This window comes from Rhamphochromis sp. 'chilingali' (genome assembly GCF_963969265.1).
Source record: "Rhamphochromis sp. 'chilingali' genome assembly, chromosome: 15".
NCBI classification, from domain to species: Eukaryota; Metazoa; Chordata; class Actinopteri; order Cichliformes; family Cichlidae; genus Rhamphochromis; species Rhamphochromis sp. 'chilingali'.
In genome coordinates, this window is record NC_137942.1 from 31,819,777 (window position 1) to 31,835,443 (window position 15,667).

General features: G+C 41.2%; 1 protein-coding gene across 3 annotated transcripts; it reads right to left on the reverse strand.

Moving 5' to 3' along the window:
* Window positions 1–7,046: 7,046 nt before the first annotated feature.
* Window positions 7,047–12,886, reverse strand: pex12 (peroxisomal biogenesis factor 12). Of its 3 annotated transcripts, none has more exons than XM_080905791.1 (4): window positions 12,695–12,886; window positions 8,803–8,927; window positions 8,182–8,717; window positions 7,047–7,666 (listed from the first exon to the last, which is right to left on the reverse strand). In XM_080905791.1, exons 2-4 carry the CDS (start codon window positions 8,923–8,925, stop codon window positions 7,273–7,275), a joined length of 1,053 nt encoding a protein of 350 aa, XP_080761917.1. In that variant the 5' UTR covers window positions 8,926–8,927; window positions 12,695–12,886; the 3' UTR covers window positions 7,047–7,272. The 3 variants fall into 3 exon arrangements, with proteins under 3 accessions (XP_080761917.1, XP_080761916.1, XP_080761915.1); XM_080905790.1 differs by having other exon boundaries at window positions 8,803–8,930; XM_080905789.1 differs by having other exon boundaries at window positions 8,803–9,024.
* Between the last annotated feature and the right edge of the window lie 2,781 nt (window positions 12,887–15,667).

The window sequence follows — 15,667 nt, forward strand, 5'->3', positions numbered from 1 at the left end:
TATCTGTACATACACATATGTATAAAACCACAAAAGACTTTCTCTTTTTGTATAAAAAAGCAAAAACAATATTCTATATAAATATATATATGTAAACAGTGTTTTATCCAATCAGATTGGATTTCTGAATATATTCTATTTGAAGATTTGAAGTTTGAAAAGGTTTGGCTGTTAGACAGGAAGTAAGCACATGGTCTGATGCGATCAGACCACGACCTGTTTGTTTGTTTGTTTATAGATGCTCAGGATGGCTGAATATTGTTGTGTTGGAGGGGGGGTGGTCAGCAAGCTCTAGTTCTTCTAGCAGGACTAGCGCTGCCCTCCGCAGGCAAACAGCAGCAACTACAGAAAGGTGATATTAAGGTCAAAAGTCATGGCTGAGTAAAATAGGCTGGTCCAGTGATTATGTGTTTTTGTAGTCCAAATGACGCTAGCTCCTCCAGAGACTGTGGTATTCATTCTACATATCACACGATGGTACCAAATCATGAGCCCTGTAATTCTCATACGTTAGGTTTGTATCAGCTCTGATCCAGGAAGCAGTGAAGCAATGATGGTCACTTGATGGATCGTGAAATGAGGTACAGCAGGAGTGTTGAAAACAGCCTCGCTGGATGGATGACAGTCAGACCTCTTAAATGCTGTTAAACTCACTACCATCCATTTTCTAGAGGTCACAGCAACAGTCTAAGCAGACATGCTAAAACGGTCTTCCTCAGCCACGCCCTCCATCTCTTCTGGGGTGATAAATGGGTGTTCCCATTCCAGCGTGCCCTGGTTCTGCCCCACATTTAGTTGGACATGCCCAAAACACCTCACCCAGAAAGCATAATCACCACCTTACCACAGTGGAGGGCTTTGGCTGAGTGATCCCATGGGTTCAGAAGTCATTGTTGCCCCTTGTAGGGTCTGTCAGGGTGAAGTGGTTCTGGGTGAGGACCAGGGGATCAGCCAGAGCCTAGACCATGAGGCTGGACTGGGATATTGGTATTTCATCCCCAGCTGTCCACAGTAAACTTGAATAAACTCACTACAAACTGATTACAATCAAGGTGAAATAAGCAGTAAGTACTGAGAGCGAGGAAAACCTGCTTCCTCAGGTATTATTGGACGTGGTTTGCACCAACTTTAATGGAGAAGACCGTTTTTTGTTGAGGACACATCAGGAAGCTGCATGCATGAGTTAGCAGTAAATGTCCAGGTTGGCACTTGGATTGCCTGAATTGCTGTTAAAGCTACATGATTCTCAGTTTGTGCATGTTCAAATTGGGATGTTATAACTAGTTTTCCAATGGTGAACAGACACAGGTCTAAAGGTGTGTATTTCTAATGGGAGCAAATATAATCCTGCATATATAATCCTAAACAAATATGAGGAATTTAAAGATATAATCCAGGCTGAAAGCTACACAGCAGCTGTAGCCAAAGCTGGCAGAAAAATGTGCAACTCAGCAGGCTTATCAATATCACTGTTACATCAATAGATCACAGGGAGATCCGCCTAGAATTAGAATTTCTTGATAGATTCATTTTCTGTTTTCTCATATTGTTTAGTTGCATCCTCGTGTCGAGATGATTTCTCATTTCAAGCTTGTTCTTTTTCAAATTAAGACTTAAGAGCATTGCTCAGATTTTTTAACAGTCTCGTTTGAGTCAAAAAAAAGTACATGCTTTGTTTATTCTAAGGTTTTAAGTATCGGGCATAAACAAAATGACTGAGTCGTCACCAGCTCTTTAAATGAGGTCATTACAAAGTCAGATAAATAAAAGCTGGGATAATTCAGTAGTTTGTAGAAGCACAAGCAGCAGTAACCGCTGTATGACTATCATTTCCTCACACTGTTGGAGGAACAGCTCTTCTTTACAACATTGCTTTAGTTCATACCCGAGGTGCTCTGCCTGGGTTCATGTCAGTTTCTCTGACCTTGGGGTGATTCTGAGGTTGCACTTTATCTGATTATGTACTGATATGTGAAACATTAGAAGTTACATAGGGCGTACTTTCTTATTACCACGACTATATATCATGGTGACTTACATCCAATGAACAGAGCGCATATGAAGGCTGTTAAAACTTTTAACACAAATTTCGCTTACATTCTGTGACAATGACTGAGAATGCATCGTGTGCTGTTCCTGGATCAGTGCTGACAATCCACTATTTTCAGTGCAGTAATGAAGGAGCGAGTGCTTTGTTACATGATATAATCCTCACATCCTCATTAAAAAAGTGCAGTCAAATTGCACCACTCATGAAATCTTTAAAGTGAATGTTTGAAAGTGTTGAGGTTTGTTCAGTCTCAAAAACTCAACCTACCCAACTTCAGGCTCAAGCCTGCTGACTGCTGTTTGGCCACCACCTTCCCATTCTGACCAATCACACAGAAGCTTCAGAGCTGGACCGGCCTATTATGAAAACCTATTGAAACTCAACTCAGAAACACTATACTGGGACGTCAGGGGACTAACTCTGATCGACGTAATCGTCAACCTCACTAAACTTCATTTCCCAGGACCCTTTGTGGTGTTCTAGCCGACGCTGCTACCTCTGGGTCTCGTCCATTTAAAGCAATACCACAGTGGTAGAACTGCAGTGACGGGAACAGAGAGCGAGAAGGCCATAGCAACCGATGATCGGAGGAACTCTCTGTACCTTTTTACACAGTGTGGTTGAGTGCTCTTTGTGTATATTATCTGTCAGGTGGAATGGAGAGGCAGTATTGATTGATTGATTTATTGACCTGTGTTTCCAGGTGGTTTAGTGTAGTCTTTTTGTACTATTGTAAACACTAAGGGCATTTTGTCCATTTAACACGCAGTCAGTAATAGCAGCGCCTTGCGTCGGGTTCGTGGGGGCCGTAGAGTGAGCGAGAGCTGGACAGGTCGATCGTTTTAATGACCCGACACCGCAGTGCTACACGGGGTCAGCTTCTGAGCTCGACTGGAGTTCATGCAAGCACAAAGGGAGCAAATGAAGAACTTTGGAGGCAAGCAGCAACTACCACAGGTGTTGGTTCAGATGAAAAATACCTTAACATTTATAAAAATGAGTAACAACAAGTAAAAGATTCACTTTGTTAAAGGATCTTCCATTCCCTCAATAACTAGACTAGCATCTTGTGGGCATCATGGTCACTGTGGCCTAAACCAGCGGTCCCCAACCTCTTTTGCGCCACAGACCGGTTTATGTCTGACAATATTTTCACCGACTGGCCTTTAAGGTGTAGCGGGTAAATGCAACAAAATAAAACCAGTACAAGTACCAAAAAAAAGAAGATTTATTCATAACACACGGAAAGGACCCAGGGAAACCGAGTTAACGAAAAAAACGATAAAAAAATAATGCTAAAAAACCCTGAAAACCATGAATTTCACACCTGAGCCTCAATACTCGCATCCCGGCACCAAACTACTCATGGACCGGTACCAGTCCCAGGCCCGGGGGTTGGGGACTGCTGGCCTAAACTGTTAAACCAGTGAAGAAGAAAAGACTGAGTTGATGTAGTTAAACAGTAAGACTTTGTTTTCCATTTTAGAAAAGATGATATAGAAATGTAGTTTTGCTTTTTGTAATAATTAGGAAAAAGGTTCAGTAGCAGCAATTAGCATCTAATCTAATTGGTAGGTTTTCCTTTGAGATGCAAACAAGTGAAGAGAAACCAGTAAAATGGAAACAACCAATAAATCAGATGTTGGTTTTCTAAGTCCTTTGATTTGGAAGTGCACACAATTTTTCCAATTTTCCTTGTTCTTGCATTCACAAAGGGAACAAATTGTTAGTTGATTTCCTGTAAATCAAGTTTGGATAACAATTTAGGTATTTTCAAGAATTAAAATCACATTAAAAAAAAGCCTTGACCCAACAAGTCAACATGTAAACCTATAAGAGCTCATGATTAGCTACCTTATCTCGCTAGGTCAGACTTATTTTGTGGTTTTTATTAGTTCCACAATAAATATTAAAGATTTAAAAGAATTAGAAAAAAAATAACAGGAAAATCCTCCCAAGATGTTGTTCAGATGGGTTTCTTGCAAACTCAGTCGGATCTAGAAACGGAATTGCCAAGCGAGCAAAACTTGACACCAGCAAAGTTTCCAAAGTATATGACGGCAAACGTTTATCCCTTTCTTCACACATGGTTGTGAACAGTTCTAAACTTTGCTCATCTTTAAAAATACCCAAATTTCATATTAGCATTACTGTCCAAGATTCGATTTTGAGTGAGCTCCTCTGTGTCGTCGTAGTCGACAGATGCGATGGACAAACCTGGCCTAATTTGGAAAAACTGAATGAACCACTTGTGGTTGCGTTGATTTAGCACGTTACCAAGAGACGGCCAAACCCTTCAGCTGTAGTGGTTGCTGCTTGGTGTCGAGGACACTTATGAGCACAGATCGAGGTGGGAAACATTGGGATCTTGCCTCAGCACGGGGGCTGATTGCGCTAGCTGGAAGAGCCCAAAGAGAAGAGGGAAGGGAATGGAGAACTCTTTCAGGACACCGTGCTGATGCAGAGAGATGGTTTGGGTTGTCAGGGCACCTCCCCAGCCTGGAGGCCACATAGCTTTACTGCTGCTGCCACCCACACGACACTGAGGTGAAACGCACACAGTCACACACACTCGGACTATTTTGCTACGAGTTGATACTGTGTATTTCTTGATATGTTTGATACTGTGGTGTAAATGTAGTGTCCTGCTATCATGCGGTGTTCAGGGGCGGGGGTGGGAGAGCGGTACATTTGGGCTGTCGGGTGGGAGGGAGACAGAGGAGGTTCGCCCTCTCTCCCTCATTTACCTCCTGTTTTTTGAGGGGAGACGTTCTCTCTGTTACCTTTCACTCGTTTCAGCTCGCGCCTGAAACGTTGTTTTTTTCTTTTCGGGAAACGCCATTTTTGTTGAAACTGATCACGAGCACATTCCTGACTCTTCTCTGTCTGTGCTGTTGTTTTCTCCAGATTCTTGCCTGTTGCGACGATATAACATGTGTCTAGTTCTTGCTGACTCACATGTATATAAAGTGCATATATGTGTACACATGTGCAATACACGCTATTCGAGCAATCTATTACTGTGACTATTATTGATGATGATACTTGTCCCTTTTTTGAAGTTTCAGCCTGTTTTTTGTTTGTTTTGTTTATTTTTTGTTCCCCTCCTCGTCCTGATTTGCTGTTGATGGATTGTGTTGCAGGAGCCTAAAAAGGGAAGGTGACTATTGTGATTCTTCACGCTCAGTTTCATTTCAGGGGTTTGTGGACATTTTAACGAAGCCCTTTTTTTATTACTCTCGCTGTAATGTTGTGATGTTGACCCTGATTACCTGTTTCTCTGTTTTTTCTTTTTGTTGTTTTTTTTTTAAGTGGGCTTGTTGTTAAATTTGTCTGGAAACTCAATAAAGCAATTCACCGATGGTCTGTGCAGTAACTTGTATTCTGAAACTTACAGAGCGCTTTTCTAGTCTCAGATACAGCAAGAGGCTGTCTGTATACAGACTATGGATTATTTGCAAAGCCTGAAAGTTGCCATCATGATGTGATCAACTGGCACTAACTCTTGAAGGAATTCAAGTCGGCTTTTGAAATTGATACCACAGGCGCGTCCACTGGGAGGCTGAGATGGAGTTACCCTGGTGGGTGGCAGTATTTTTGAACTCTTTGTTCAGTTTAGCTTTTTGACTGTCTTGATTTTCTCGAGCCAGAAGTGAGCATATTTGAGCTAGCAAGCGTGGTTATTGAGCTGAAGCAAGCCAAAACTGAAGCTCAGGCGTGTCTGTACCACACAGCGAACCATATTGTTTCATATGATTCCAGTAAAATGGTTTAAAGATGACTCACAAGTCCACTTCTAATTAGCAAAGATGAGGTCTGTGTTGGAACATCTGTCCATGGCTAACTAAGCCTTAACAAAACAGCAGCTGAAATTAGCCATAGACTGAATTTCATTGTTGAAGTTGGGGTTTTTGATGTGATCGACTTGTCTTTCAAGTGGCCTGTAGAGCAAGTGCTCGGGGTTGTACAGCCTATTGGCTCCTTGCTGAAAAGTCAAACAGTGCACGAGGAGAACCCTCCTCTGAAAACTCTAGATTGGAGAATGGAGACCAAACTTTTGAAGTAATCATCGTTATGTACACTGCTAGCTTAGCACTAAATCGCTATGAGCCTTTAAATCGCATTTGGATAAGGTTTTATATTTGGTGTAGACATGAGAGCATCATTAACCTTGTTATGTTGTTTATGCCCTACTGTCAGTCATTAGTGTGATCGTAAGGTCATATCTGAAACAACTCTTCTACTTGTTAGATCAGCTTAGGCAAAAAGGAAACAGGACACACACACACACACACACACACACACACACACACACACACACACACACACACACACACACACACACAAATGCTTTCTAGGCTCATTCAAAATGCATCTGCTCCTCTAAGAGTGTGTTCACACAACCTTATTGATTAGTATATTTATTTTTCTTCCAACTCCTCTGCAGTTTGTTTGAGGAAAGGGCCAGATCTCATTCTAATCCATCTCCATTAGCATGTGTCCTCATTATGGGATGCAGCAGAGCACTCACACCATAGAAACTGATTCTACTAGGAGCAGCTCGACAATGTTTCTCTGTGCAGCAGGAGAACACTTTTTAGGTTTCTGGGTAAAAGGGAAGTGAACCAAGTTCCCAAACTGGTCGTGCCTCAGGTCTTCTTTGGGCAGAACCAGGCCAACGGTTCAACAAGGCCACAAAAATGAAGTTGCATCTTACAATCCACCATGTAGGAGTTTAAACATCTTTGCCAGGTCACAGACATTTTTATCAGTAATGACAACTTATTTGTGAACAACTCATTTGTGAGGAAAAGACCCACTGACTGATCTGCTTTTATGCTAACTGTGACAGGCCTAAATCTGGTCCTAGCACTGGAAAAAGCTGCTAAAATGCAGCCAGTTTGTAACCAGTAACCCAACTGGTGACCAAATTAAGGGATCCTGCAAATTCCTCAAAAAAACAAAAACAATTACACTCCTATTAGATTTCTTTTAATTAGGCTTTATTATTATTCAATTTTCACTTTGACAAGAGCTGAAACTTAGTAAAAAAGAAATATTATTAAAATGAATTAGTTTTTTCAGAAACTTTAAGGACATTATTAGTTTATTGTATAGAAAAAGGAAAACAGCTGTGAATATCCCTCAAATATAATTTTCATATTGTGTCTGTATATCATCTCTCACACAGTTGATCTTGTCTGCTTTGACTGCTTGATGCTTTAGCTCTCTGGTGAGTAGATCTTGATGAGGTGTTGCAGTTCGGTGGGATATCCGGTGACTGGGCAGCGGTGGTTACTTTTCACGTATGTGTAAATGCAGCGGTAACAGAACACGAAGCCCGAGGTGGACAGCACGGTGGCATTGGTGTGGGGCTTCCTGCACAGAGGACAGTTCCTGCTTTCTGAGCCCAGCCCGCCCTGATCCTGCTGCAGGTGGAGCGGGGGTGGAGGAGCCGGCAGGGAGGTGAGAGCTTTCACTGTGCTGAGGTTCTCCGACGAGTACCACCACTCCAGGAACTGCAGGAAGAAAACACCCATAGAGAGGGAAGAGGAGACAGACACAGCCATGCCCCTCGCTGCTTGTGACATCATCCACCACGCTCTCTGCATCACGCTGTGAACACAGAAACAATGCATTGTGGGTGTTTAGCAATGTTTTTTTTTATGACATTCCTCATTCAAGAACTGTAAAAAATATCACTGAGTGTATGTTTGTGTGGCCTCAAATCAATTCACCAAATGAGCTAAAGCCACACAGTGCACATCAGCAAACATTAAACTTGATAAGTTTTTAAAGTACTTAAACCTTTGGCCAAACAAAGTGAAATTAATCTCACTGTCTGAATATTCTCTGTGAAAAACATCTGTTTTCTAATGTGTTGGATCTGAGCCATCCCAGCAGACAGGCTTGGACCATAAGGACACAACAGTTTTGTGGTTTTTACATCACTGACTAAATGCACTTTAATGCATGGAACGTTGTATCAGCAACATAGAGTTAAACAGGCTGCATGAAAAACTTCCTTCAGTTTAGAATCTGCAACTGGTGATCTATCCGGGTACAAAGCACACCTGTTAGGACACCACTGTGGGTAAAAACAGAGACAGCAAGGAGTTTGCGAGCTGTACCTTCCTCCAGCTGGTCTCCCGGGAGTCCTGGCTTTCCACTCCATGTCTCTGATATCTTGAGTGTTAAGTCGTTCCAGTCTGACCCCGGTCAGCCACAGGAGAGGACTGTGGGTCCTGGAGACTCCAAAGACAAACAGCAGCTGCTGACAGAAGATCCAGGTCTGCCAGGCTGAGCTGACGTACGGATATGCTGCTACGGCCGCCCGGTACAGCCTCTGGCTCCTCGTCTGCGCCAACCGGATGGAGAAATCCTCCTCATCCCTCTGCCGTGCCAATGTAGCCTCTAGCTTGGCCTGCAGGTATGGCAGCAGGCACAGAAGAAGAAGAGACCACCAGCGGGATGTCCTGGTCATCCCGAGGCGCACAGGAAGTCTCTGCCTGCCTGAAACTCTTTTCAGTCCGTAGAAGTTCTCCGAGAAGGAGGCACTGCAGTTAGACAGGAAGTGGTTCTGAAGGAGGAGGTCCAGCAGCAGGTAGAGCTCATCAAAGCATCGCCACAGGAAGCCAAAGCGGGATGGGTTGGACTCTGCCAGAACCTGGAAAGGACACCAGGAGCTAGGCTGTTAGAACCCTAACACTGATCTATGGAAAGTATAAGTACCACCACACACACACGCTCACTTTGACTGCATGTTTCAGTGCCGGTCTGACCGCCTCCATCAAAGACTCCTGTGCCAGGACTTCAAACACTGATGGCTGCTCACTGACAACCGTGGATGTGAGATGGGCTCCGGCCTCAGCCATGGCTGCTGCACAAACACAGCACAGTTACCTTTTACTGCCTTTTGTATGACCACTGCACTCAAGTCCAGACTGAGAGACTCTTCCATCTGTATCTTCCACCTAGAGCAGGGCGATATGGCCAAAAATATTTATCACGATATATATTTGAAAATTTGCGATAACGATATAACAGACGATATAATTGATGCGAGACAAAATGCAACTCCACAACATTACTAGCGCAAAAAGACAACCTTCCATTTATTTTCACTTAAACAAGAAGCTGGTTTTTATGTACATTAAAGCTTTATAAAAATGTAACAGTGCAAATGCAAATTCCTTGCTGAAAGTTTAACCAAAAGGCATTTCCAGTAGAAATGGGCTGACATATCCTGAGCATAACCATGTATAATATCCACTGAAGTTAAAAAGAGGTGCTTTGCAACATTAAACTGCAGTGTGCAGTACGTATTTTTCGGACCATAAGGTGCACGGGATTATAAGGCACATTAAGCGAAACAAAGCAGTCAGATAAATCAAACTTTATTAAACTCATTCTTCTTGCTTCCTCCACTTCTGTACCATTGATTCATTAATGTTGAATTCTCTGGCAGCTGCTCTATTCCCATGTTGTTGCAGTATATTAATGACTAACCTCGTATTGTGGATGGATTATCTCAGTTGTTCTCCTGACTGAAGTTTGGTCCGTTTACAGCATCCTGCCATGCGATTGCATTTGTCTCTAACCATGAAGAACCTTCACGTTCACTTTTATAAGTGGAAAAGTGTTAGTGTTCGTCCTCCAGCTTCACTGTTTATGTTATGCTAACATAGCTGTGTCGCTAGCGATCACGTAGCACATCATTATATACCAGCTAGCCCAACTTCAGTAACCCTACAAACATCACTGCTGTTTAGTTTCCTGTCTTCATTTATGTTGGAAGTGATAGCAGAGCTGTACGTTTGATTTTTTTTCAGAAATCTCTCAGTCAGAACATGCTATATCATGCTTAGGTAACTAGCGAAACTAGCGAGCTAACTTCCGCTAGCTTCCTGCTAACTTCTAACTCCGTTAAATGTAATAACTTTTGTTTTCATGGATGCCTGGAAGTTAAACTTTATAGTTACACCTGGTAAAGCAGCAATGCTGATCGTTTTATTAAAGATGAAAGAATTTAGACAGTTTTTAACTCTTAGTGATGCTGCAGTGTTGTTTGACCTGAAACATACGGAGTTTAGGACCCAGATTACTCCCAGATTTAAGAGCATCTTAGTCCGACAAATACGACAATAACAACGGCTGCTTGCATGTTCTGCAAAAAAATGTGCTTTGTTGTGTATCTGACGGACAAACACCAAACCAGTTCCACATCACGGAAGTTGCACCATTTTTACAAACCAATTCTGGTTCATCAGTTTCACTCAACAATCGGCCATGTGCGTATGAAAACAAAGGCACTGCGCATGCGTGTTTTACTCCCATTCTATCGCGATATTTCATTTTCCTATCGTTGCCTAACATTATACCGGTATTACCGTGAACGGTATAATATGGCCCAGCCCTACTTCCACCTTTCTGTTAATCTTTGAACACAGAGCGCAAAGCAGGGTTTACACTGGCATGGTAGAAGAAAATCACCATGCGGTGCTGCATTTGAGGAACAGCTTGAAATGCACTTTCTTGGGAATCTCACGACTAATATTAACTTGAAATCTGTCAGTCAGTCACGTTTAAACAGTTTTAATTCCCGTTTGAGGGGCAATTGTGCAGTTTTTATGTCCCGGCGCTCACTAAAACTAAAATTTATTCAAGTTAGGGCTGCTCAATTAATCGAATTTGAATCACGATTACGATCTGGGCTTTCAACGATCATTAAAAATGACTGAGCCGATTATTAGCCCCTCCCTCGTGCTTTACTCTGGCGCTGCTCCGTGTGGCAAATCGAGCGCACCTCTCTGCATTTCGAACACGCGTCACAACAATTAAGAGGACCCAAGGGAAGCTCGGAAAGCTATGCAGAAGTTATTTGGAGAGGAGAGTGACTGCCATTGGTTGAAAAGAGAGGTAAAAAAAACTTCAGTGGGTTCTGGGTTCGCGGAGTCGAGACGTGGGTCAAGTAGACATAGTGTGTAAACTTTGCTACAGTGTCGTAGCTGCACCACAGAGCAACACTGCAAAGTTCACTAAACATAGATGTTTACATTTTTCATTTATTTTTTATATTGCAAACATTTGCACTGTAATCAGTATTTGCACACTATTTTATATTATTTTTTAAAGTCATTATTCAATACATTGTTATTGTTAACCCTTTAAATCCCTGTAGAACCGGAGCTGCGTAAGCTAGCGCAATAATTTGTTTTGCATATGAAATCGGAGGAGTTGTACTTACATCTTATGCCATCAGCTTGTCCTCGGTCACGGTTTGCTTCCACATAAAGCTTTGCAAAAACTGCATGAAAAGCGCTTGCAGGAACAAAAACATAATATTCCAGAAACACGCTTTGCCGATCTGATCAGCTGTTCGTAACACTTCCCACATTGAAAAAGACGTCAACGCGAACTATCGCATGTCCGCCATTTCTTGTCCGAAACCGGAAGTGACGTCATTTTTCGCGGAAAATTTAGTTTTTTACTTGTAGGCCTTAAAAGCCTATACTGGTGTTTTTATAAGTCATGTTTGACTTGTTTCTGGGATGCTTAGAACTCGAATTGCACTGCTGGAAATAGTTTATTTTGATGCACCTGCTGATTTCTTTGCAAATTTGCATCATAGGATTGTTTTTTGTTTTTCCTGCAGTATATAAAAATTGCTGTATCTCCAAAATAAAACTATGAAGACACTCAAAATAAATTTCCTGTTGTTGTAAACTATTTTTTGCAACTTTTTTGTATTTAAAGTTTTGAGGGATAAGCCTCTTAAATTTCCCCAAGTAGAAATATATGTAAAAAAAAACAAAAACGATTTTCAATTTTTTTTGTAGTTTATTGCACTTTTTTGCAATTAATGTAGTTACTCTGGACTTAATGCATACATATTATTAAAATATGGGCTATGACAGTTGTATTGATGTATAGCAACTTGAAATGCTCCCAAAAATGGCACTACAGCATGTAAAAAAATAAATTAAAAAAAAAGCTCTGGAGGACTTGGTTCTATGGTAGGTCTTAAAGGGTTAAATGAATATCGTCAAATAATCGAGATCTTAATTTCAGTGAAAATAATCGTGATTATCATTTTTGCCATAATCGAGCAGCCCTAATTCAAGTTTGAAAATTGCTGCCCAAATGAGTCTTAGGAACTATTTTAAGGTGGCTGGAGCACAAAAAAGGAGGTTTCTATCGGGGCTTTGTGATTCACACTTATCTTGTCTCCCTTACAGAGATTCAGTAAGCAACATGACGGATACACGCGGCTGCTGCATGAACTTAGAACCGAGGTACAAGGTGCAAAGCTGGCATGACCTACTTCAGCGTGAGTTGTCCCTGAAGGCTGCATGTGTCGTTAAACGGCCCAGGTGTCTTCAGTGCAACACTCTAAAGTCTTTAAAACGCAAGCCGCGTATATGAGCATTTGTGAAACACTTAATATGTCAGTGACGTTTTGAAATGACGGCTGGTAAACACCAGCTAGTGTCGCATCTTACTCAGTGCTAACGCCAGGTAAGTAAAGCACTGGACAGGTGCTATTACCAGTTTAACACAGTTTAATAGACTAAACAGTAAGAAGTACTGACGGCGCGGGGTAGCATTTACTTTTCACTACTTTATTTCTGTGGTCACACGTACCTTCCTCTGCTGGTTGCTAGCTCCCAGCTAGCAGGTCTGCATTAGCGTCGATTCTCTTTAGGCTCCTTCTAACTCACACGGCAGCGCTGAGCAAAACATTAGGACGGAGTTTGATTTTGTCCCATTTCTCTCCTCTCTCGCCCCACAACGTGTACTGTCCACAACAATTCACCATTTCCGTTTACACACGTTCTGTTTTTTTTCTTCAACAACGTCATCGCGCAAGAATACGTATGCGACTACCCTGTAACTCTACGGTGATTGGCTGTTTCGCTATCAAGCAACCGATGACGCTATAGATCCTAGGCCACCGATAGGTGGACGCAGCCAGGCGGTGCCAAATAATGGTAGTCTGCCAAAAAAAGATGATTGCCTGTATTTAAACCGTTGTAAATGACTTGTTGGCCTATAAGCTCCCAAACATATCTGTCATTAATTATATTAAGTAATTTTTAGCCCAAAAAATCACACTAGTCACAAGGTAGAAGATGCAACCAGTTTTTTGCAAAAGCGACGCTACATCCTTTATTTATACAGGTAAAAAGTGCAATTGACCTTAAAAATCCACCTCAGGAAGAGGGAGAGTCAAGAGGGCAGTTATTAGACAACTATAAAATAACAGTTGTTTAAACATATTTTTAATTTACGTTATTTACGGATTCATATTAATTACTTGATTTTGATGTATCGTCGATTTTAATCTGGGCAGCGTTTTTCTTTACATTATTCTATACATACAGCAGTCGAACAAAGCACCGAGTCCAAATAACACAGAGAAACACATAGACCAATCAGGTAAATTGTAACACATCTTACGAGATGCAGAAGTCCGAAGTAGCAAAGTCAAGGAAACAGAAGGGAGGAGTTGAAGCTCATAGTTTACATGGGACATGTAGTAAAGGAAGAAGAAAAGGGTAAACCAGCTGCATCTTTTCATTATTTTTATTTTAACTTAAAGATGACCATTTTTTATACTTTTGAATGTAACATTTATTTTAATTAAAACAAGAAATTAAGATTGCATTATTTTATTTTTACGCTACACCTTATTTCATTGTGGAAATTAATAATACACATTGGTGAACTAATGTGAGTTTGGCACTGATAGAAATTTTAGGCTACTTTGTTTTACAAGAAAAATGTTCGCCGCCCCCCCACTACTAACTCTTTTACTCTACGTCCACACTTAAACGGGTATTTTTGAAAACGCCGCTGTTCGAACCTTTCGTCCACACGTAAACGGCATTTCGAATCACCGAAAACTGAGATTTTTTTTTTAAACGCCGTTTTTAGCGTTTACGTGTGGACCGGGAATACAGAGTTCGTCATGCAACTCAAAGGTATGTGCCTTTTTTCACGTCACGCTGTGCGTCACGTTATTGTTTGCATGAGATGAATTGCAGAATGGCAGATAGAGACAAAATACTGTTAATCTGACTATCTACAGTTTTACACTCTATACACACGCAGTTACTGTGCCCCAATTTAGAAAGGCAGAGGCGTCACAGTGTAATTATTTTATGTGTAGTTGTTTTTTTCCTGTGTAATAATATTCAACATTGATATCAATACATTTCTCAAAAAAATGCCTCTGTGTGCAAAATGGATTCAAAAACAACTGTGGGATACTGTTAGTCCGTAATTTCGAGAGCACAGAGCATGCTCCCGACGAAAGGGAAACTAATTCTGTCGCAGAGACCTACCTGGCACTTGTGCAGGTGAAGCCAAAGGGAAGATAAGCTTCAGCATATTTACTAGCATTTGGCTTGGAAGGAAGTTGGTTTGGAAACATATTTGGCGATGCTTCATCTCCAGCTTTGCGTTTGTGTGGGAGCCCCGTCAAAAACCTGTCAATGATGCTAGCAGTGTCCAAGGGTTCTTTTTTTTCTCTTTCTTTTCGATCATCTTATATATATTCTCTTAATATGATGTCATCTAATCTATTTCTGGTTTTATCAAACAGCCACTGTGCCTTTAGAAGCAGTGACAAACCAGCAGGTGATATAAAACACATTATTTTATATACAGTCTGTGAAACGTGATGGTTCTGCTTCCTTATCCGTTCTGCCCACATTTAGCCTGTGAAGGTTCCTCAATCAATCAGGAAGGAATTTTGGAGGCTGTCTTTGTGCTCTTTTCCTTGTTGTCTTGTGTCTAACATGGGTACCTAAAAACAAAAAAAGTGATAATTAAACATGAACAATATCCAGCTCTCCATGTGGGTCTGAGTCTGGTTTAATCTCTTGATCCTATGCCCTTCTCTCTCTATCCTCTTCATTTTCTGCCTGCTCTCAGTTGTCTGAGTTCAGTAAAGGCTTAACACATAACAAAGCAAAAATCTGTAGGCCCAATAACATCACTGCAGCAGTGCAGCTTGTTATAATGACCTTGAATTCAGGGACTGTGCAGTCCTCCTGGTGAATGGATGCTGGGTATTTAACCTCTTGATTGCATAATGTGCTGAAATTGTTGTGCACAAACAAGAAGACAAAACATTTTAATCCTCATATGTGCAAATATAAATTCCAACATTACACATTATTCAACATTTTGTGGCTTTTCTTCACTTATGCACTGAATTATCGTTTATTCTGTAAAATAAAACACAGTCAACTTGACAGCACATTTACAGTGCTGTGCCAAAATGTTGGCTCACTTGTAATTTCTGAAGCTCACCAAAGCCTCATCAGAAATTGCACAGTAGAAATTAGTTACTGCTAGTTACAATAAATCAAGCATGCGTCTGCGTAGATACTATAAAATCGTAGACTGTATATAAAAATGGACACCTTTTTTGTGAACCCTCAAAATAAATGTTTTGCCATCACCATCTTGGTGTGTGTTGAAATCAGATGTGGTTATTTAGGGGCCGACCTAACTGAGGCATTACATCCTAGTAACCTAATGTTGTTGATCACATGATAAAGCTTAGTCCCCGTTGTCCTTTTTTGACTTTAAAACAGACTTTGATTG